The sequence below is a fragment of the Blennius ocellaris genome, assembly GCF_963422515.1.
Source record: "Blennius ocellaris genome assembly, chromosome: 11".
NCBI classification, from domain to species: Eukaryota; Metazoa; Chordata; class Actinopteri; order Blenniiformes; family Blenniidae; genus Blennius; species Blennius ocellaris.
In genome coordinates this window covers 23,799,219-23,822,620 of record NC_137660.1, presented here as the reverse complement: position 1 = coordinate 23,822,620, position 23,402 = coordinate 23,799,219, and the positions used below count along the sequence as shown (strand labels likewise).

At 41.3% G+C, this 23,402-nt stretch overlaps 1 protein-coding gene across 4 annotated transcripts in view; it reads left to right on the top strand.

Annotated features, from left to right (window-relative positions):
* Positions 1 to 23,402, top strand: part of znf423 (zinc finger protein 423) — a 158,162-nt gene that overhangs the window by 18,698 nt on the left and 116,062 nt on the right. For 2 of the 4 annotated variants that reach the window (XM_080504949.1, XM_080504947.1), the window contains exons 2-3: positions 6,154 to 6,216; positions 21,152 to 21,340. In XM_080504949.1, the coding sequence (XP_080361075.1) occupies positions 6,154 to 6,216; positions 21,152 to 21,340 (252 nt within the window). The remainder of the gene's footprint in view (positions 1 to 6,153; positions 6,217 to 21,151; positions 21,341 to 23,402) is intronic. The other 2 variants (XM_080504948.1, XM_080504950.1) reach the window with 2 other exon arrangements.

The window sequence follows — 23,402 nt, the reverse complement described above, 5'->3', positions numbered from 1 at the left end:
TTACACATTGAAACTGTTCCATCCATCCATCCAACGAGACCCATGTGAAATTGTTGAAAAGCTGTGTAATATATAAAGACCCCCTTTAAGCTCTTGTCTGCATCCTTCCACTTCAGCGGCGTTTTCTTTTTCATCAAATTTCAAAACGTCTTGCCACTTGACAATGGTACTGAACGCAATATGATGATGTTTTATCGTGATTTTTCCACGTCTGTTATTTGTAAAGCTGCCAACATGAGGAGTTATGAGCCAGCTGACCCTCTTAACCGTGTTCACACTAACCTTAAAATCAGGAAGTTGCAAAGGTCAGTGAGAAAATGACTCAAGTTGGTTCAGCATCTGCACCAAACTGAATTGGAAACATATAAGAAGAATATTTTTAGAAATATACAGCACGTTGTATTTGTCACATTTCTGGCTATGATTTCCTAAACATTTGGACCTTACAACTATTCATACGTGCATATATACATGCTTTGAAGAAAATGCATACATCTGTAAGCCACTTTGCTTTTAATTATAGATGGAGCTACATTTAGTTTCTGTATGCTTTAGTAGAGAAGAGTAAACAGAGCAATGCTTTTTTTTTTGAGCTCCAAAGTGATTGTGGTTTTTTATAGTCATCCTCGCTCTGGGTCCAGTTTTGGTTCAGCTCTCATAATTTGTTCCTGTAGCAAAAATAGTTTTCTCTTTTGCATTCATTCACTTAAAAAAATAAATAAATTTGACTATTGCAGACAAACACCTCAGGAACAAGTAGATGTGTGTTTTGATGCTTTCGCTCTCCAGTAATTGGCTCTCTTTTGGCAAGACTCCTCTGCAACATGAATTACTCAGAGGCTGCTCAAGAACTGTGAAGATGTGATGGAGTTCTGTAGTTTAAATCCTCATCATATCGTCTTTTTCCTTTTTCTTTTTTGAGTATTCATTGAGGTTTTTGAGTCGTACCTAATTGGATCATTATTAACCTTTCCATTATTTATATTAAGGACAGGGCGTTGGGGAGAAGACGGCTGCCCAGTCTCTATTTACATTGGCTGCAGAGAGCACGGTGGCTTCAGTGAAATTTCACAAAGAAGCATTTGTGTGACATATTTTGAGCAAAAAGGGCTCCTTTTTATATTCTGAGAGAAACACGGCGAACATGGATGGAGCAGCGGGATCCTGCACATGTTTGTTTGAGATGTTTGTGTTGCAAATTCTGTCAGTCACGTGTTTGTTTGTGTTGCTGCGCTGGATAGAAATCCCTGTCTGTTGTTTGCTTTGGGTTTGAGAATGAAGTCATCGCGCCGCATTGTTAGTTACTAACAATATTCAGTCATGTGTAAAACGTTCAAGGCTGAGTTCAGAATGCAAGCTGCCAGTGGCCACTCCAACCGAGGTCTTTGAATCCAGGAACAGTGTTTTGTGCATTTCTGGAGCGAGTTCAGGGAACCAAACATTGACTGGGTGCAGAGGAAAATTTTATGTGCTTCTAAATCCACAACCACAAATACTGGAAGAAAAGCTGGAGGCTTGGTGATCAAAACTACCATTTAAATGGCTTTTTGTTTTTTGAGACATCAGAGCGACCTTGAACTATAACCATTGTAGTTTCAGTCACTTATATTGATTTATACCAGATGAAACTCAATAAGTTGAAGTTCGAATGCGGTTTTCTGTATGAAAACCATTTTTTTTTTGTCTACTTCCAACAACTGTGGAGCCTCAATTAAAGACGTCTGACTGCAGATAAGCCACAACACATCTAAACAAACCAGACTTTTCTCATGAATGCATTCAGGGTCGAAGCATTGTTGTTGAAGTTATACTCACCTGAGTATCCAGTTTAGTGCTGGAGCTCATATTTTTGATAAACAATATATTTTTTTTAATCAAAAACTCACGCTTTCATCATGAGATTACCTCTCATGTCACGTGAACCTTTTTTCCAAGACAAACTGCAGTTGGTGACCGTCGCTCTGCATTCATTTTTTTGCATTCACACCTACTACTCTCTCTTTAATATCACAGCATGTTTACCCGCTTTCAATTTATCCTTGCCTCACGTTCTATATTACTTAAAACAAGCTCTGAAACAGCAAGTTTTATTAAAAATAAACAAGAGTACCTCCCTGTATCCACAACTTTATCCCTGTGATTATTTTCTGAAAAATCACAGAGAAAAAGGCCCAGAAAAAGGTTTCTCCAATTTATCTTTTCTTTCTACGTCCAATCTTTATTGTTTAAGTGAAATTTCAAAGATTTCTAACCTTCAAATGTAGGTATTTAACTTTCATTGATAACTCAATACATTATGTGTGTTGCTATAGCCTGAAGCGGGAGCCCTGAAACATCACACTATGGCTAATTGTGAGCAATGTTAACCTTGCTAATTCAGTGACGTCACCAGGACACAAACTACGAGAAAAATGTTAATGTTTCTCATCTTCATGTGAAATTGATTCACTCTTGTGACTTGTTGCTGCATGGCTTCCTTTGATTCGTCACCGCTTTCTTCCTTCCCCTCAATTCCCATTTCAAAGTTTGCCAGTAACACATGGTCGACTTTAGCGTCTACGTGTCAGATGTTTTAGTTTCCCATTGTTTTGTGTGCCTTTGACATGTCTCATGCGCTTTATGATAAACGTTTGTCATGTTGAGAGTCACAACAGTTGCACAAGTCATTTGTAGAATTTGTTTCCCACTTTTTGTTAATTGGTTTTTACCCAGACTGAAAACATGTTTGTGTTCACAATGAATTGGATAAAGGGGGTCAAGAAGATAGACGATTTAATTCTCGTCTGTACAACTTATTTTCTTAGCTGCATAAATCAATGCCAATGTAAAGTCGCTGCGTCACAAATGTGAAAACGTCTAGATGTGTACAAGTAACCGCAACCGCTCAAGTCGAATGAAGACACACCTTAATACTTTGTTTTTTGTTTTCGACGGAACACTTCAGTGATTTATAACTTCTTGTTTTGATTGGAGCCTTTGGCTCAGGTTTTTTTTTGTGAGGACGGGGGCCGGTCAGGAGGGAGCCGATGAGGACGTGGAGCGAGGAGCATGCGGGGCGGAGGAGGTTATCGCTGAGAGCAGGATGAGCATGAAGGATTTTGAAGGATCACAGACGGAGGTGTGCGAGTGAGAAATGATGCATTGCTTGCTGAGGAGGGGGGGGGGGGGGAGGAAATCCCATTGTGTGGTGGCTCCGGTCAGTTCCTGTTTGTGTGCCAGCTGTACTTCCCTCCTTCCTGCTGTACCCAGGAAGTCGGTATCACATTCCAGCTCTGATCAGCTCTGCCTGTGAATGTGTCACACATCTCAAACTATTGTCATTCCTGTAAGGTTTGTTGATTCCTGGGTCTATTTCTAGACGTGTTAAAGGACATGTGTTTATCAAGGATAACGATTGTTTTGGGCAAATGTACGGAGATGATTTAATCTAGAATCTTCATGATTATTGGCAACATTTGTATAATTCTCTTTCTTCATGTTCCTGCAAATTTTGTACTCCAGATCTGGATAGATTCTTTGGTGCTCAATAAATGAATTGGAAGATCTTTGCTTGCGAGAATGACTTGTGTCCGTGTTGCTCTGCAACTATATGAATTAATTTATAATGAGAGATTTATGGAGGAATATGTAAACCTTTACAAATCAATTGGAATTGAGCTGTTTACCTGTTTGGCGAGCTTACATAAGACAGTTATACTAAAAGAAAACATAAACATTTTTCTTTCCATTTTTTCATTTTCCATCATCTAATTTTTTTAACATAAGCTCATAAAATGTGCACAAAATAATTTAGCACCTTATATCATAGCGACAAAACTTTCCCAATCTCCAAAAGTGTGGGAATATATTTACTTGCTTCATTTTCATGCTTGAACTGTATTATTTATCTATTGGCAATTACATTGTAGTCACCTCATCACACTTAACTTTAATGTAAAATGTTAAACAATTGTGCATAGTTTAGCTTATTTTTTCCACCTAAATATAGGTTACTCATTAAATATCTATGAATGCACTGGCTTACATATTCCCCATGTCCTCAATTACTTTTATGGTAGCGGGGGATGTAATAAATGTCTTTTACATACACTTCAAATGTCTTTTTTTTTTATTTAACGGAGTGATCACGTTTCATGCATTCAAAGTAAGATTGAAGCAATTAACTCTAATGAAATAAGTTGGTACATTTTGGTTAAATGCTGAAGTACTTGTAGTAAAGTTAATGTTACTTTTCCTTAGTTGATGAAAATGTTTAAGAGTTTTCGTTGAAGGCTTTGAGTTTGAAAGGTGTGTTGGTAACCAACACACCTCTAACATATATTATAGTCTTATCATCGATGTAATTTGTAAGGAAATATCTAAAGATGAAACGGAAAAACATGAAGAAAACAATGGTATATAACTTTACTAATTATAATTAGTAATTTTACTCTTTCCATTTTATCTGATGTGGTCTATTATACTAATAACAGGACATATATATATATATATATATATATATATATATCATAAAACAATGAATTGATATCCAATAAAACAACTCATATATGTGGATATTATGAAATATGTATAGGAATCTGGTTAATGGAAAAGTGTTCAGTTTGAATGTGTTGACTGTGTGTTTGACTGTTTGTCAATATTTGATAGCCATGACAACTATATAAGAATGGCTGGAAAATATATAAAAATGTGAGTAGTATATGACAATGGCGAATAATGATATAGTAATGGCCGGCAGCTTCTATTCTGTTGTGATGTGTGATGAGCTGTAATTTACATTTTTAATTAGCTATGCTGATATTTACATACTTAGAAGTACATACAAATGTCAGTTAGTAAACATAGAGATGGATGGAAAAGAAAATCTTCTTTTAACAGGAGGAAATCTCCAGTAGTATCACACTTTGAGGCTTCTGGGGCCAGGAAAGAGAGAAAATAAGAGAACATCAAACAAACAGTGTCAAAGTTAGTGCAAACTGACGAGACTAATAATCAAACTTGTTAAGAGTTCAGAGAATCGAAACTGCAGAAGAAGACAAGAAGACAGCCGTTCTCATGGAGGTGACATAAGAGCTGCTGTCTTTCAAAGCATTCAGAGACCCTCTCTGCAAGGAGTCCCACTCGCGACACTAACCGAGCAGTCACAATTCAGTTTTTTTTGGTGTTTTTTTTACCCAAAACCGAACCTGCCAAGTACGAACGCGCTCTCACAGAACCAACTGAGACTTGTCTCAGTGAATTAGTCCAGTGGAAGCTTTTAGATTTATGAAAAGACTCGGCGTAAAGTCTGGAAGATTTACTGTTGTTCACAAATAAATAACACCACAAACCAGCATCGCCAGATGAACAGCATGTGCCAGTTTGCTTTGGCAGCTCCGAGGAAGTGCGGCTGGCGTTGAAACTAACAATGATTTTACGTAATGCTTCATCCAATGATTAATTTCTCAATTATTGGTTTTTAGCCGCTCTTTGAAATTTAGTTTAAAAGAACAAAGCTGTTGTAATTATTTAAAACCTATCAGAAAGCCTAATATGTCCAAACAATTCAGTTTGCCTTTTGAATAAACCAAAAAAAAAAAAAAAGAATGAATGCAAGAAATTAATTTTTTTGGGCAATTTTATTAAAAACAAGTTTCATAATCAGAAAAGCTGCCAGGAATGTTTTAGTTTAATCAATTTATTGTATCATTTCCTAACAAGATCAAACAAATGTTTGCCTGTTACTTCTGACCTGACATTGGAGAAAAGTGATCTGGATAAATCTTGAATTCCAGAGAATAACCTTGGTATTAAAACGATATGCGATCCTTCGCTAAAACACTTTGAGGCCCCCTTTTTTTTGTTAACTATTTTCTTTTCTTTTACCACTGTCATGGCTTGACAGTCTGGATTTACTTTTACCTTATGTCTCTAAAATTGTGAGTGCTTCGGTTTTTGTTGGCACTGAAAAGTGCATGTTATGGATTTGTGCCATGCTGGTGAATCTTGTCTTGTCGGTTATGTTAGCAGAGGTCGTGGAGTAGCATATTGGGAATTAAAGGGTTAATGACCATTTCTGATATTGAGTATATTTGACATATAGAAAACGGGGAAAAAAAAAATCTAACTATGCTCTTTTCTTCTTCTTCTTTTTGTCTCTTATTTCTTCCTTAGCAGTAGAAGAAGGGGAGTCCTCAGAGTGTGGAGGGGCCTGGGATGAATCTACTGTCCAGACAGGTTACAGGACACACACACACACACTCACGCACACACACACACACACACACACACACACACACACACACACACACACACACACACACACACACACACACACATACACACACACGCGACTTCCAGTTGGCTGTCAAGATCCACGCAAGACGCCAAACTATATATGTCTCTCTCTCTCTCTCACACACACACACACACACACACACACACACACACACACACACACACACACACACACACACACACACACACACACACACACACACACACACACACACACACACACACAGGCTTACACAATTTATAACATTAGTTCCAAATGATTTACAATGGCTCTGTCAGAGGGAGATCAAGGAGAAGAAAGTGGAAGAGATGGAGAAATTTAGTGAACATCGAGGGAAGAGTGGAGGGATTGGCAACAGTATTGAGAGTCGGGGAAATCATGAGAGAGGAAAGATGAGATTTGAAAATAGAAAAAGAGAATGATAGGGAGACGTGGAAAGAGACGGCGGACTTGGTCTCGGGAGTCACACTCAATGGAATGATGGCGGGGGGGGGGGGGCAAAGACAGATTTGTGTGCTTTTTCACTAATCTCTGTGGTTTTGGGATATCCTGGGAGGAAGTCAGAGAGATGGTAGAGCTTTTTTTTTCTTTTTTCTTTTTGTTCTTTTCATGGATTTTGTTTTTCCTTGTGGTTTCTCCAAACCAACTTTTTCATTCCCGTCGCCCTCCCCTCTCCTCCTCAGTCTTCTTTTCGTCTTTGTTTCCACTCTCAGATGGAAACGTGAAATTATCCTCACTCGCCCTTGTGCCTTCATGGAAACTGGATCAGAGAGAAATGACAGATGACATATCTGTTATTAGGGGGGGGGGGGGAAGCGTGCAAAAAAATAAATAAATCAGATATTGCCAGAACTCAACTTGCGGCACACAAGTCACATATTTCAATCAAAAGAAGAAAAACTGCAAAATCAATTCGTCCCAAATTCTGGTTAATAATAATTAGCAGGTTTTGCTTTTAAAGGGATTATTTTTTATGATTAATGTTTTATTAATCTATTCCCACTTTATCCAAAAAGACCATGTTGCCAGTCCATCACATGAGTCTCAATCAGGCATGCTTAAACGTTCAGCCAGTGGCGCTCCAGAGTCGTATATTACCTGGACAAACATGTTTTTCTTCTTCTTTTTTTGGAGGGAATTGCAGTATTTGCAGATGCATACAGAGAACATGCAAACCCCACCAAGAAAGACCTAGAATCTTTCTGGGGTCTGGAATCAAACATCATATTGTTGTGGTACAACTGTTTTACCAATATGTCACCATGATTCCCTCGAGTAAAACTCTGAATTAAAGAAATACTTTAGGTAATATAGAATGGCGAATGGCTGCAAATGTGTAGGTAAAGAACAATGAGTCGCCGTTAGTAGTAATTAGATTGTCTTCCATATTTTTCAAGTTGAGAAAAATTAATAATCCAATTTTTTTTAACATGTAAACAGTTTGTCCAAAATGACATACCTATAATCATGAATCCTAAACCTTTCAAGATATACACCATCCAATCACAAACAAGATGAACGTGTTTATAACAGGATCTTCTCTGTGCGATCAAAAACAAACGGTGCCATCAAAGATCTATTCAAAGTTGAAGTTATCTTGGAAAAAGTGGCAGAAGAACTTGCTCATTGCACAGATTTACGGATATCTAATCGAAATGGATTCCGATATTGCCGTGTAAAAAGAGGGTTAATATTTAAAGGAGATTGTAGGAAAAAAGCTTCAAACGGCCTCAGTGATGGAGGAAAGTGTCTTGATGATTATACTTATTAAGAAAGCGTCTCTGCATGTCTTCAAACGGAAGCCATTCAGAGAGTGCAGCCATTGAGTAAACTCTGTTTCTGTTATTGTTATTGTAATATATGATATCCAGTGACGTACCCAGGACAGACGGTATTAGTAGAGGTGGTTTTGTGGAAATCTCACTTGTTTTCAAATCAGAGCTGCTGTAACATGTCAAAGGTTCCTGTGCGGGTTGAGGGAAAAAAAAAAAAAATGATGCATCTGCTGGGCCCATATGTTGGCCCTGGCACAACTCAGCTTTTGACATTTTCCTCACTGCCGTCATTAGTGCCGAGGAAAGATCAAAGAACACGTTTTTCCGTACCGTGGCACAAACAGTCGGAGTACTGTGGGTGTTTGTCAGCCGAAGCGAGTTTTTCTGCTCCGGTTTGCAGCCTATCCGAGAACAGTTAAACACTTCCTCTGACTAGATCCCAGCAGGGAAATAAGATACTGCTGAATGTGGTAAATATGCAGTTATATCTCTCTCGCTGCCTCTCTTGCCCCGTCTCTCGTTAAGCTCTACGGGGATAGGAGGAAAGGAAAGTATGACCCTTGAGGTGTCTATGACGTGCCGAACCCTCCCCTTCTTCAAACCTGTGCTAACGCCCCTCCAGGGGCCACTATATGGACCTGTGTGTGTGTTTGAGGGGTGGGGTGGGGAGGGGTGGAGGGGGTGGGGTGGGGTGGGGGGGTGCTGACTGAGGTCCTGGGTGGCTCACTAGAACTGCTGTGTGTGTCAGTTCCTGCAGGAAGCTTGAGTCCCCTGACACACACACACACACACACACACACACACACACACACACACACACACACACACACACACACACACACACACACACACACACACACACACACACACACACACACACACACACCTCTATCTCAAACTCTTCCTCCCATAAAAACACACACTGTCCCGTGTTCCCTGACTCAGCCACTCTTTCAATTTGGATTTCACCATCAATTCCCTGTCCCAGCATCCTCTGCATAGTGTTTTCTCTTTTTCACTATAAGTTTATCTCTCACTATCGGCACCCCCTCAGTGCTTCACTGTTATTGCTGCGCTCACATTGGCGTGAAGGAGTGACGAGACAAAATTGCCGCCTTTCCCTTATTTGATCAGATTAAAAAGGAAGAAAAGACCTTGTTTCCTTTGCTCCCCGGGAGATGGTGTTGACAAGGATGGGGCAAGAAAGCACGAGAGAGAGAAAAAGGCAAATATACCTTTCCCATCCTGCTATACAATTCACCAGCCTCCACCCCTCCTCTCCTTTCTCTACACCCTTCTTCTGTCTCTCTTTCGCTTTCTCTGGAAAATGTGTGTTGAGTTTGGAAAGACCCGCAGGAGAGAAGGCGGAGGGAGGTGGGAGGGTGTCTGAAGGGAATAGCATGGGGCCAACTTACCCCCCCCCCCCACCTCTTCCTGCATCACCTCCTCTCCTTTCCTGCTCCCCCTTGGCCAGTCTGCCCCCAAGAGGAGCCCTCGGAGGCCAAAGGTGCCTCAACACCCTTCTTCCCCGCTTCCCTTTAACCCCCCTTGGTAGAACAGAAAAACAACGCGTCTCCTTCCTCCCTTGTTTCCTCTCTTGTTGCCTCTCTTGTTCCCTTAGTCCCCCCCCCCCCCCCCCCCAGTGTGCTGGGAGAAGAAAAAGGGAGACCCTGCCAAGGTTGTCGAGAAAGAAATGAGAAATTGTATAAAAAGGCAGGTATAGATGGAGAGCTTTTTCTGTACGTCCCACACCTTCAGGGCAGTACAGTATAGAAATATAGTATTGGCCGTATGTCCAGTGACGCAGGCGTACATAATCCTATGGCCTCCTTTTTCTCCTGAGTTTTGTTTCACCCGACTCGGTCGACAGCCTAGCGTACACTGCTAACTTACACGCACTTACTGTTTCAATGTCTTCTCGCACAGACACACACACAGAACGAGCCGGTGAGTCATCGTGGAAAAGGTTTGTCAGGTCCCCAAGCTGAAACTGAGACTTGCTGCGTTATTGTTGCTCACTGTGATAAAGTCCCTGCGACTGCAGCAGTGTGTCCCTGTGTGATCGTCCGGTGAGAAGAATCCTCCACCCATCGAATGACACAGATCTGTATCAGTTTGGGTTTATTCAGCTAACAATCGATGCGATTTATGTCTGTGGGGCTCAAACTTGAGTCAACATTTCAGAACACTTTGCTGTAGATTGATGTTTTAGAGACTCAAACAGACGTGCATTAGAGACCGATGCTTGATTTACTTTTCCTGGGTCTCCTACTTTATTTGTTGCATGATAAATGCCAGAAATGACACAGAAAACTTAGACCAAAAACAGCTGATTTTCAAAATGGGGCCTGTCAACACGACAACACTGTTTATTGTAACTACAGCCTTGGCTTTAAGGTGTGTTTGGGCACATTGGCTGAAAACAATGTCATTGTCCCACCACCTTCTCTCACGTTGCACAACTACATGCTTTCTCATTTGTGTAATTATGTTCTTGTTTTTACTTACTTCTGAGGCACATAATATCAAAAATTATCGGCATAGATAATGTGTTCACACGCAAATCAATCAGAGGGTGCACAAAATATTTACAAGTGAGATGGAAAGAGTGTGTAAAAGGAGTGAGGATTACAGCAGAATCACTTTTCTCCTGTTTCCTCGTAACATCTTTATGATGACCGTAGCTGGGAAAAACAGGACACTGGCCCTCTCTCTCTCTCCCCCTCCATTTCTTTTGCTTCCTCTCTCTTTTCCTCTTCCTCTATCACTCTCTCACCGCTACCCTCTGGAGGTCCATAATGTAGTTTTAATTTCCCCAAGGCGAGCACAGGAAAACAGTTCCTGTGTATGTGTGTGTGAACTCTCATTGTCTGCTTTTGACAGTGCATCTGTGTTTTAGTCTGTTTTGCAGCATTTAAGCCCCAGGTTTTTTTTTAAATTCCTTATCTTTCTGGGTATTTGCTTTTGAAGAGTGTGAATGTGTGTTGTTTGTTTCCCCCGAACCCAAAAATATAGAAAATTAAATAAGTGAGCAGCTGTCAACTTATTTAAGAGTAGGCCGATCTGTGGAGGTCTGTGCAGAGCAAGTCTGGCTGATTTTCTCTGTGTTTGTGTATATACTGTACAGTCAGTGTATCTGTGTTTGTGTGCATGGATGTTTTTTCGCCTGCTTCCATGACGCGAATGGCTCTTTCATCATCTTTTTTTTCCAGACATTGGTGTTGGGTGCTGCTCTCCCTCGCCGCAGTATCTCCCAGGAGTGTGTGTGTGTGTGTGTGTGCATGTAAGTGTCAGTGTGTTTCTGTGTGCGTGTTTGTGTATGGCTGGTGTGCCTCTGCAGATCACTTCCCTGGGGGAGGTGGGGGGGGGCTTGCATTGTGAAAACACAGACACACACACAGAGGAGTGTAGGAGAGGGATTCTCCTGGGAGCCAGAGAGCAGGCCGGTGTTGTTGTGTCCAGCTGCACCTGTTCAGTGTGTGTGTGTGTGTGTGTGTGTGCGGATGTGTGTGTCAGTGTGCTCTTGGTGCCAAATATGTTCACCATTTTTTTTTTTTTATTTCTCCCCACTTCTCAACATATCGAACACAAAGGTGTTTCCCATTGTGCTGGCAGTACAAAGAGAGAAGATCCTCATCCAAAATACAGCGCAAATTTCCCACAAATGATACAGATCCTGTTTGCCTTTTGGTCGATTTGAAAACAAAAGGAAGTTTTAGTCACTTCGGGCACCTTTTGATTTCAAATGTATCAGAAGGGGGGCGTGGAGGGGTTTACTGCCTCTTACAGCAGCTGAAGCTCCTCTGTGGCCCGTTCCTCACATACTTTGGGATGTCTGTAGGACAGTTTAGGACTCATCTGGGGATTTTTGCGCCGTGTCGGAAGATGCAGAAAACACAGATTTAACCGCTCTGCTATTGTTGGTATGAAAGTACCTCTGTCTTGCACAATGGCATCATAATGTTGGATGTTTCTTGTGGGGTGAAAACTCGGACAAACAGTGGAAATGTGCTGAACAATATTACTGTTATGTATAAAAATGGTCAGAGCAGGTAAAAACTTCTGGCTTCACACAAAATCACAAGGCTAATCAAAATACTGTACCATTAACTTCGGCTTGACCAAGTGCAGTTTTTGTTGAGACTTAATTTAGCTCAAGGTATATTTGCCAAAGTAAGTGCTTAATGGCGCAGATAGACTCCTATATGTAGATAGTCTGTCTTCTGAACATATAATGTATTGACACTGGTGAAAGGTTCAGTTTTATTGTATTTTGCTTAAGGCTGCATTGGCTCACTGTACAAACTTCAGAAAAAAAAAATTCTATTTAGGGATGAAGGGGAATCCTATCTGTAGAATACTAAATGAGGTTCCCCTCTATCTCGGTGTACATTGCTGAAGGTGATACCTGAAATATCTGGATCCAAATGGTAGCTGCTTTTCACGTCCTGAACGGAGCAGATCTCAGTCTGCTATCAAATGAACTGTAGTTTGATTTGTGAGTGCAGCACAGATCAAACATGTCTAAATTAACCAAATAAACGAGAGTCAAAAGTTGATTACTTTAGGAGAGTTACAGATATGTGTCATAGGGATTTCACTCCAAGTAAAAGTATTGATTCAACAAAAAAATGTAATGCACCTTATCTATTCAGGCACAAAGGTAAATGGTATAGAATGAACATTTGTTTAAACAAGGAACAAGCCAGTGTGCACAGATATACACTTCATTAAAGAACAAAATCCTGAAAATTCTACTCAAGTAGTATTTTGATTCTTTAAACATTTTATAATTAATGTTCTCAGCTCTTGGCTTCTCTAGTCAAATCAAAGCACATGGTATATCCTTGTGTTCAAACTGATCAAATGGATTTTAGTAATAGAGCTGCTTTAGCATCCCCCAAGATGAATTACGATACTAATCAATTTCACACATTTGCACATCAATGGCGATGGCTGTCACACAAAAGCACTCGATCCATCCATTGGTGGGCAACTTGGGGTTCAGTGTCTTGCTCAAGGACACATGGACAGGGGGAGATGGGGGCTCAAACCAATGTACAACTTTCAAATTGAGAGATTACCCTTTCTACCAGCAGAGCCGCAGCCATCACGAAGAGGACACATTTGTTTTGTTTTGTTTTTTACTATTCTACCACAGATCTGAACACAATTTTTTATTCTTTGAGTCATTCACTGATCAAATAGTAAACGGAAGGTCACAGGTACTTTTGGTTAAAACAGCAGATGGCAGGTGGGGATTGCAGAGGACATTCTTCTCTTTGAGGTTATGTCTGGTTCTTTGCCCTCAGACTGTGGTGGTATGAAGCCATGTGCATGTGAATCCTGCTTTGGCGAATATGAGAATAAGATTAAGAGCCTTATTTCAAAACTGTTGGGTTTCTAAATGTTCTCCTGGAAGCGCGTCACACACTTTTCCCACCCTTTGATGCCTCTTTTCGGCATAAACAGACAGAAACGTGTCTCTGAATGTGTGTGTGTGTGTTTGTTTTATGTATGCTTGGCCGGCAGATATACATCTCTCTGTGCTGCAGAGTGTGTCCCAGACAGGCCACGGTTATTTGCTCCTGGCTGCCAAATCTAACACTTGAATAACTGCCTTACCTTTGCAGTATTACAGTATGTTTTATTCCCCTTTAACTCCCCCTGTAGCTCTGGCACACTCTTCCTGTGCACCTCTACCACCCTGGGGCAGTTCAGGAACATTTCCCAGAGTTCATTAGTTCCCTGGTTTTCTTCCCACAGGATATCTAGAGATGTACGGCGGTCATGCTGACTGTGTGTGTTTGATTTTTGGTGTTCCAGTTTGTGTCGCGACCAGCTTATCTTGGCAACTGCTCACAACAGTGCCATGAAACCAGAGTCATCCTGTAGGATGGAGTACTGAGTGTACTTAGATCCAGCGTTCTGTTTGTTCTATATCGTACTCCTATAAGGAGAAGGAGGGGAGGGGAAGTCTTCTCCCTGTGTCTTTCTTTCTCCGGTCTGGTATGTTTATGGCTTCTTATCATTTAGCTCCCTAATTACCTCAATGAACTAATTTTAATGTGGTTAATGAGAGAAAACACACTGGCAGTCTAGCAAGCACACCCATGCTATGAGAACACACAAACATCCACACACACTCTCCTTCCTAACGAGTGGTGATTAGTGGGTCTCAGCTAGGCGTGGTTAGCCTGTGTAACATCATTCTGCACTGTGGACTCTGCTAATTCACTTCTCTTTATCTAATTACCCAGGGTGCACATGAACACACACACACACACACACACACACACACACACACACACACACACACACACACACACACACACACACACACACACACACGCATGATATGTTGCGCACACACACAGACACGCCACCTGCATATATCTTTCCTGCAGATATGCAAAGTGACCTCATTATTCCTGAGATATCCCTTTATATATTTATATATATATTTTTTTTAATCTGTTAATAAACAGCCCATTGTCCTCAGGTTACTGAGGCTGGTGGATACAGCCAGGAAAATGGCTTATTACTTTTCCTCGTGAGAAGCACAGTGGTGAAAACGTCTTTTCTCCACATCCATATCTGATGCTGCACGGCGTCACACAATCAGGTCCACATAGAAAAACAGCCATAGAAATAGCCTATCATACTTAATAAGACTCTAAAATGTCATTGAGGGTGATTTTATTGAGTGTGTTTGCTTGCATTCTAGTCTCTTGGTTATTAATGGATTTTTTTTTTTGGGGGGGGGGGTTGCCGAGTTATGTGCTGCACATGTAAATGGTCTTATTCTGGTTGTAGAAAACAAACATCTGGTCTTATCCTGTTTATGCAAACAGGAGTACTGTGATGAAAGCCAGAATACTGTGACACATTGTTTATGTGTTGTAAGATTCACTCTGAAAGGAGAGATCCCCGTCGGTGAGATGGCAAGAAATTGTGCAAACTTGATGAGAAGCATGGATACGTTAGTCGTCATATACACAGACATTTGATTTTCTCGGGTTCCATATATACATCATACTGTCATGTATAATCAAAGCTGCTGTATGTCGAATTACTGCGATACTAACATTTATGTAAATGCAGTGATTGTGTCACTGTGTGCATCATGCTGATGTTGCGGGGAAGTGTTTTTCATCTATACATAAAAGGCATCAGGGTGTTATCCTCATGCTAGTTCAATGGCTAAGGATGTAATAATGTGCTTTTTCTAAACAAGATGAACGTAAACTGACTCAATATTTTGTTTATGCAAATTATTTGTCACCTCCACCGTTTATCTCAATGTCGAAGTAAGAGGTTGGTCTCCACAAAGCACATTTATGAATTGATTCTCAAACAAAGCTTCAAAAAGAGTCGCTAACTCACGCACACATCAGTCTACTTTCCCCCTGAATGAGGAGGCTGAAGTTTGTGGTTTTGATGACCTGAGGGACGAAACCTTTCCCGAGTTATCTTCCATAGTATGAAAAGAAGTTGTTAACACTTCCAAGTAAGATTGATGATACTGACATTTTATTTATGGTGGTTTCTTTCCACGCATGCTACCAGTGGATGCACTTGAATCCTAGGTCTTTCTACAAGGTCACCACTGCAGCTCCAGATGGTTTATCCTCCCCGCTAGGAGAGCTTTTCCTAATATTCCCATCAACAACACTGGCTGCATATATGTCAAACAATTTGGTAAGCACTTGGTAATACTAATGCATTTGGAAATATTTACAAATTAACAGAAATAGAGAGGCTACTGAAACTGGGCGCCTCTACAAATATTTCCCAAAGTAAGCAAAAATTGCTCAAATTAAATTGTTTTTTATGCAACCAACATGGAAGTGGCTGTTCAAAAGTGTGTTGTAGTGTTTTTCTGCAGACAGACGCTCATTTCCATACACACCAGAACAATTGGTTTCAATCCAATCTTTAGGTACCCATAATGCAGCTGGTTTCCTGCCCTACCAGCTAGTTAATTTCATTTAATTGCATTCACTGTGCGTCCCAGGTGTGATTCAGTCCCTCATTATATGGCTGGAATAAAAATCAGCAGGGCTTTTCAGCCTCAAGAACCAACGAGAAAACCTCCTTTCTGAAACCTGTGCCATTAGGTGAAAAGTGAAAAAAATTTTTTTGTTTGTGCAACAGGAAACATTCCTAGTTTGGAAGCGGAGCGAGCTTTTCGGTTCTTGTGGATGACATAAGGAGGAAACGGGGTGTCCCTGCTTGGGATTTGAAAGCTTGTGTATGTGCATGACAGAGGATGTGCAGTTATTCCTGGCATAGGGACAGTCTGTGACTCAGAGATAATAGTTCTCAGTAGATTGAGTGTGTTCCTGTCTGGGTGTTCATGTGTCTGCGAGCGACTACGGCTCTATCACAGTGACACATTTGTGTGTGTTTGAGTGTGAAAGGGAGAATGTGGCCGGATGGTGCACACGTACGGTTTGCTGGGGACCGCTGTCATACTATTCAATCAATACCCCCGCACACTCTAGTGCACCCCTCTGCACCTCGAGCGCCCAGGGGAGTTTACTGCCTTCATTAAGTAGGGCTGCTGCTTCTTTCTGATGCAGTGGGGGTGGAGAGTCTTGGTGGAGGAGGAAAGAGGTGTGAGAGTTTTGTGAAAACCAGGAGAATAAGGAGGGGGAAAAAAGATCAAGCGCATGCAGTCTCAGGCAGGCACCTCTGAAACCGATAACTCTAGGACATGTTCATCCAGCATGGCCATGTGCAGGTGTTTCAGAGAGCTTTTCAAATGGACATTGAGGCACTTTCATCCCGCAGCCATTATATTCCCATGCTGTCGCCACTGACACGATTATACTTCCATACTACTTCTCATGACCATAGCTCCTAGACATTATATGACATCAAGAAACTTAACACCAGAAAGCAAAGAAATAGAGCTTTGTGCTATAAATTAGTCATCACGGTACCCCGAAGGACTTCCCAAGTACAACTGTACAGCCTGACTTAAGTCTCAGTACAAACCAAACACAATAACAAAATATTGAAATTGGAAGTTATCTTAGGAAAAATAAAGGGACAAGCTCTTCTTCACCACACTTTTTTTTTTTTTTGATGGGCATAAAATCAAAATAAATCCAGTCATCCTACTCATAAGAGGGTTGAAAGTCAGACAAGGAAATGAATGTGAAATTGATTAGATTGGGGATCACCGATGCTAGTTGGCAAAAAAACCCCCAAAGAAATAAGTACTTTTTCTGCTGCTGCACTGATTCATCGATGCAGTTTAACACTTTATGATCTGTTGATTCTTGCCAGTGATAAAATTTGTGATCAGAACAGATGGATGGCTACTTTGTTTTCTACAGTTTCATATATTGTCCACTTCCGGCCCTTGGATAAGTCTTGTCTTTTGAGTGCCGGTGTCAGAACCAGTTAAATCTAAGGTGCGAGTTGCAATGGCTTGGCGACTCCTGCAAAGAAACAGCAGCTGAACAAACACGTTACACTCGATCTGAAAACAACTTTATAAGTGGTGGTTCAGTGTGGCTCAAAGCGGTGAAAAGATAGGGACAGATTTAGCACCCGTGTGGTGTTTTCTGAGACCCAAAAAAATAAAAATAAATAAAAGCACTGGAAGGGCAAAAAGGAGCTCTCGAGTGCAACCATGTTTCAGGAAGACTATGGGTGTCGTCGCGGGCACTTTCTCCAGACAACCAATCATGTTAACAGCCACCTACCTAAACAGAAGGTTGACAACACAACAAGCAAGAGGCTTCCAGTGCCTCAGACGTTTCAAGCAAACAACCTTCAAAGTCAGGAAAAAGAATTGAAATGCTGAGAGAAAAGTGTGTTTTACAGACATCAGTTAAGTAAAAAAAAAACAAAAAACAGGTTCTTTGTGGACATGTCAAATTTTGATCCTTTCTTGGAACCATATGGAGAATTTAGTATTTTCAAGTTGCCTTTGTGCTGAAAACTTTAGTGCCACCGCTTCATGACATGATGCATATAAGCGATGCGGTCTAGCCAGGAGGTCTGTTTGCGAGTGGTAATGAGCAGAGCAGCAACACTATCCAGCGAGATCTGACAGCGGCGGTGTCCTTTTGAAAAAGCCCCCTCCCTCCATCAGCGTCTGTTTTAAGTCCATAAGAGGGCACATAATTACCGTGTCCCTGTGAGATGAGAGGTGGGTGGGTAGCAGAGTACCATAGAGATCCATGTGTAAACAGCACCGCCACCAACTGTGCCCGGCACTCTCATCCCTGTTCTCTTCCTCTGTTCCGACACCCATCTCTCTCTTGATCGCACTGCACGGCGACCGGGTGTTCGAGACCAAACACCGGAATGACTTCATAAAGAAAGAAAATAAAGTACTCCAAGAGAGGAGAATGAGGAGGGGCAGATGGAGGGTTGCAAGATTGAGTTGCTGTGACAGCAGGTTGTGTTGGCATGCACTGGATCTGGCACTGACCTCACCTCTGGCATCAGGACACCCCAGGGAATATGTGTGTCGTTTCTCTTTGTGTGTGTGTGTGTGTGTGTGTGTGTGTGTGTGTGTGTGTGTGTGTGTGTGTGTACGCGTGTGTGTGTTCCTGGTTTAGTTTTAGTGCAAAGTGGATTCACGTCTTTAAAAGCAGTAAGTGACGCAATACTGAAGACTGACCGTAAAAAGACGGGTGGAATTTTATCAAATTCCTGAATACTTCATTTTGTCACTTCAGCTCACTATAGACTTTCAGATGTCATGCTTTCGTGTGTACTTCTGTGGATCAGTATACATTAGAGTGGTCAATGGGCTTTGTTACAAATTAATACAATGATTTTGCATCCATCTGCGTACGTAAATGAACCCTATAGCAATTACATACAATTTTTGGACCAGAAGTGGCGAAATGTATGCATTCTGTTCCTAAGTGCAGATAATTACGGATTTAAATTCTCTACTTAAGTAAGAATAACTTGGTACAGGTTTTTCTCTTTTTTTTAGGCATCTTGAACCTTTTGTGATGGGTCATATACACATACAGTCCATAAAATAGACAGATGCACACATTTTGTTATTGTAAAAATTGTTTTATCAACATTTGTTTACTTAATCATTAGGGGTCTAAAAGTAAACTACAGATACCTACAAAAGCTGCACCGATCACATCCTGGTAATTTACGATGGGTGTATCAATCACTCCCACCCACATTTACCCTGCAGCTTGCACACATGTATTTGCACATGTGTGCATTTAATTACCGATCCAGTTAGTATCCTGTGTGTGTTAGTGTCCTGTAAGTGTGTGTGAATGCATGTGTGTCTGCACAGTGACCAGTGTGTACGAGTCCGCAACCTGAAACACGGGGACGTGTGTGTGTGTGTGTATGCGAGCGTGCACGTGTGTGTTTTGTCAGCCGAGGGGCTGTTTCCTCTCCCTGGCCAGACGGTGCTCTCACCACTGGACAGATGGCCAACACCCTCCCTCTCGTCTTCTGCATCCCTTCCTCCTCTCCTCCTCCTCTCTCCATCACTGTCTTGCTCTCCTGCAGCAGCCCTCTCCCAAAACACCCCCATCACCTTAGTCTCTCGTTCCCCACCTCTCAGCATCCCTCCATCCCTGCCTCCCTTCACACATCGCCTATAATAAATCAGAGTGGGAAGGAGCTTCTGTGCCTCCCAGGAGGCTTTTACACTCTTTTAGACCAAGTTTTTGTTACTTTTAACTTTTATTGAGCACATCTGTTGTTTACTTTGCTTAACATTTCAATTTTGAGTGGTAGAATTTCTCTCTCTTTTTTAAAGAAATTAGCAAAACTAATCTCTGAGGGGATACAAATGTACGTTCTTTGCAATTTGCCCCTATAGAATTGCTCGTTTTACGACAATGATGAGTCAAACCTGTGTCCCCCACACTGAAGGTGAAGACCGAAAATATTGTAACACTACTAACATGTAGTATTGTAACAAATTGTTTCATAGTCATTTGAACTTGAATAGATCAGTTTTGCTGTTGACAGAAGTATGAAATATTTAGGTTTCTGGACCAAGCGTCCTGGGATACAAGCAATCTTTTGAAATTGTATGTTCAAACCATATTATACCCGAATACCAATAAAACTTGGATTGGTGACAGCTGTGTTGTTTCTCATAAAAACAACAAAAAAAAAAGAGGGGCTGACTCTAACATCGCAGTGTGTTTGCTGCTTATTGGCACACAGCTGGTGGTCAGATGAATAACTATATTGTCTGAATCAGGAGTGTCCACTACCAGTCCTCGAGAGAATGTAGTTTTCTCCATGCTGCAACACACCCGATTGCAGTGAGAAAATCCTGATATGCCTTTCTTAGCAGCTTTGCAATGCGGTAATCATTAGATAGATATTGGTGTCTTGAAGCTGGAATACCTCTAAACATGCAGGATGGGAGCCCTCCAGGACCGGGACACAACAACTCTGGTGTAAATGAAACACCAAGGACAGTGTGGCATATTACAAATGTGCCTCTTTTAGAGCTTTAAACGTTTAAAGCTGTGGTTGGACAGTTTGTAATGGAAAGTTAAATCATATTGAGCTGTAAGAGAGCTCTTTTTCCCCATTTAAAAGTAATGGTGTGTTAAATGCTTTGAATTTAAGAACAAAAATTCAATTTCACTGGAGTTACTCTTTATTCAGGTTCATGAAGCCTGTACAGTTAATCCAGTCCAAAAGCCCTGAAATGAGCCTTCTGTGGAAGTGCTTTGGTGAGTTTTGGTCATTTTTTCCATCTCCTGCACAAGATTTGAATAACTCCTCTCATCTCCTCCTTTCCACCGCCTTCGCTCCTCTCCTCTCAAGCCAAGTGTCTTCAGTGTCACTTCTATTGGATCCTCGGCGTTTATAATGTGATAATAAGGTGTGAAAATGGAGACACAATGGAGCAGTGAGGATTGGGGCTGACACGGCCCTCCACTGGTCCCCATCTCACACTCTGCTGTCTGCTACCAGGACACACACACACACACACACACACACACACACACACACACACACACACACACACACACACACACACACACACACACACACACACACACACACACACACACACACACCTCACGCCAAAAGTCTGACGGGTCTTTTTTTCCCCCCTCAGAAATATCGGCGTCGGACAGAGAGGCAGATCCCAAAGAAGGCGCACCTGCCGAGGATGGAGAGCAGGAGGAGCACGACGATCACGATGACGACATAGACGACGAGTCCATCTTCACCTGTGACAACTGCCAGCAAGACTTTGACTGCCTGGCCGAGCTCACTGAACACAGGACCAACCACTGCCCAGCCGGTAAGACTGATGACAAAGCGATGAAATGACAAGTGCGAAACGACACAAGATACAGACTTCAAAATTACTGTTAAACTCGTTAAACTTGTTAAAACTTCATTTTTTTTATTTTGAGTTTCGCTTGATTTTGTGTGATTCAGAAAGGCTCACGGCTGACTTAATGATGATTGAAGTTACATGGAGAAAATGGAAAGCCATTGAATTAAGACTAATTATCTACTGCTCATGTTGATGAAGTGCGCATTAATCTTTAAACACAATGTTAAGACCCAGGTCATGTTTCTTGTAGTTTTGCAGTCTGTTAAGGTCAAATTGTAGATGATTTAAAAATGTAAGCAAAAAAAATAAAATAAAACAGTGTACCTGATTTGGTAGGGTGAACAAATGCACTTAAATACTTAATTTGTGAGCTTACGCCACGCAGTTCACAGTCCATTAGAAGATGCACCATGATGGAGGTGCTCAGGGGTCAAAGGTTGATGACATAAAATCCTCTCCTCTTAACCGTGTTAAAAGGTAATTAACCAGGAACATTTTGTATTTCTTTCCTTCATCTAAGTACCGCACATTCATCATCGCTTATTAACTTATGTGGTGTGTGATTAAATGTGGTTTTTCAGACGGGAAGTAGCCGTTGTACAGGTGAAGGAGTCGAGTTGCATCATGCGCAACCACTAATAGCAGTTTCCTGCGTGACACCGACCCTCCCCTGTTTCTGAATACCTATAGCAATTGGAATCAGTTATACCCATATGTTCCACTGGGATACACTGTGTGCACGCGCGCGCAAATACACCCACCCACACACACACACACACACACACACACACACACACACACACACACACACACACACACACACACACACACACACACACACACACACACGCCGTTATATTAGTCCTGGTGTAATTAATGGAGTGGCTGAAAGGAACGCGGTGGGGGCATCTGGTTCCTACAGATTAATCCAAACCGCTCCCTTAACAAGCCAACACTCTCACTTTCTTGCTACTGCAAGACAGTCTGCTCATGGCGCGTGAGAAGTGTGTGTGTTTACTTTTGATAGGGCGGGGGATGAAAATATAAGGAGGAGAGTAGGGCTTTGTTTAAACTGGTAAAGACTGTGTTTCCAGAGACGGGTGTAATATGGACAGCGAGAGCGCCGCCTCAGCATCCTCCACTTCACCCCATGGTCTGACATCAGTCCCACCGCAGTTTCACATACTGGTTAGGGACGTGCTCAAAGATGCAGCCGAACAGACATAGTGTGCTGTTTACCTTTTATTATTTACTCTGCAGTGAGTAAATATGTTGACGTGTAGGCAAAGCATTCATGCCGCGCAGCATTTATCTTCAACACAGTAGCATTAGTTTTACAGGTGAATCAGCTTTAATGCAAACAATAGGACTTCTGCAAATTTCAAATGAATATATTCCACGAGTGTTAGGTGCTATGAGAACAGAGCAGTAAGTAAGAGCAAACGGTAAAGACAGTTGGGGGTCCTCCGGCTCCATAGCAAGTACATCAATAATTCATCCAAGCAACTTTCAGTTTCCATTCAAATAAAAGTAAAAAAAAATATATTCATATATTAATTTTTGTAGCTCTTGTTGTTATTTTTAGCCATGTAATATGTACCACTGCTTGCTTTTTGTTTGGCTGATGTGCAATTCATTAATTGTTGTCATTTACAATTTCAGTTACTTAATTTAAAAGCTATCAATTCAAAATAAGTTAAAAAAGAATGTATTACTGTAAAAAAATGTGAAGATCTTTTAGCATTTTTATGTATAGCTTCATAGACAAAAATCAAATTTTTGCAATCAAATTATATCAGTGCTCTTGATCAGTTTTTAGTCACATATCTGAGTTTTCTCAGCTCAGTCTGATCTGAGTGTGTTTTAGTTTGTCATATTGATGCTTCAAAAAGTTCCTCCCTGGTGTGATTTACAATTTAATGCACAAGCCTTGACCATCACAACTGAGTGCGTATCCCTAATCACAACCTGATCATCAACCACGCAAGGTTTTATTATGGGGTCCATCAATATGTGTGTGTTG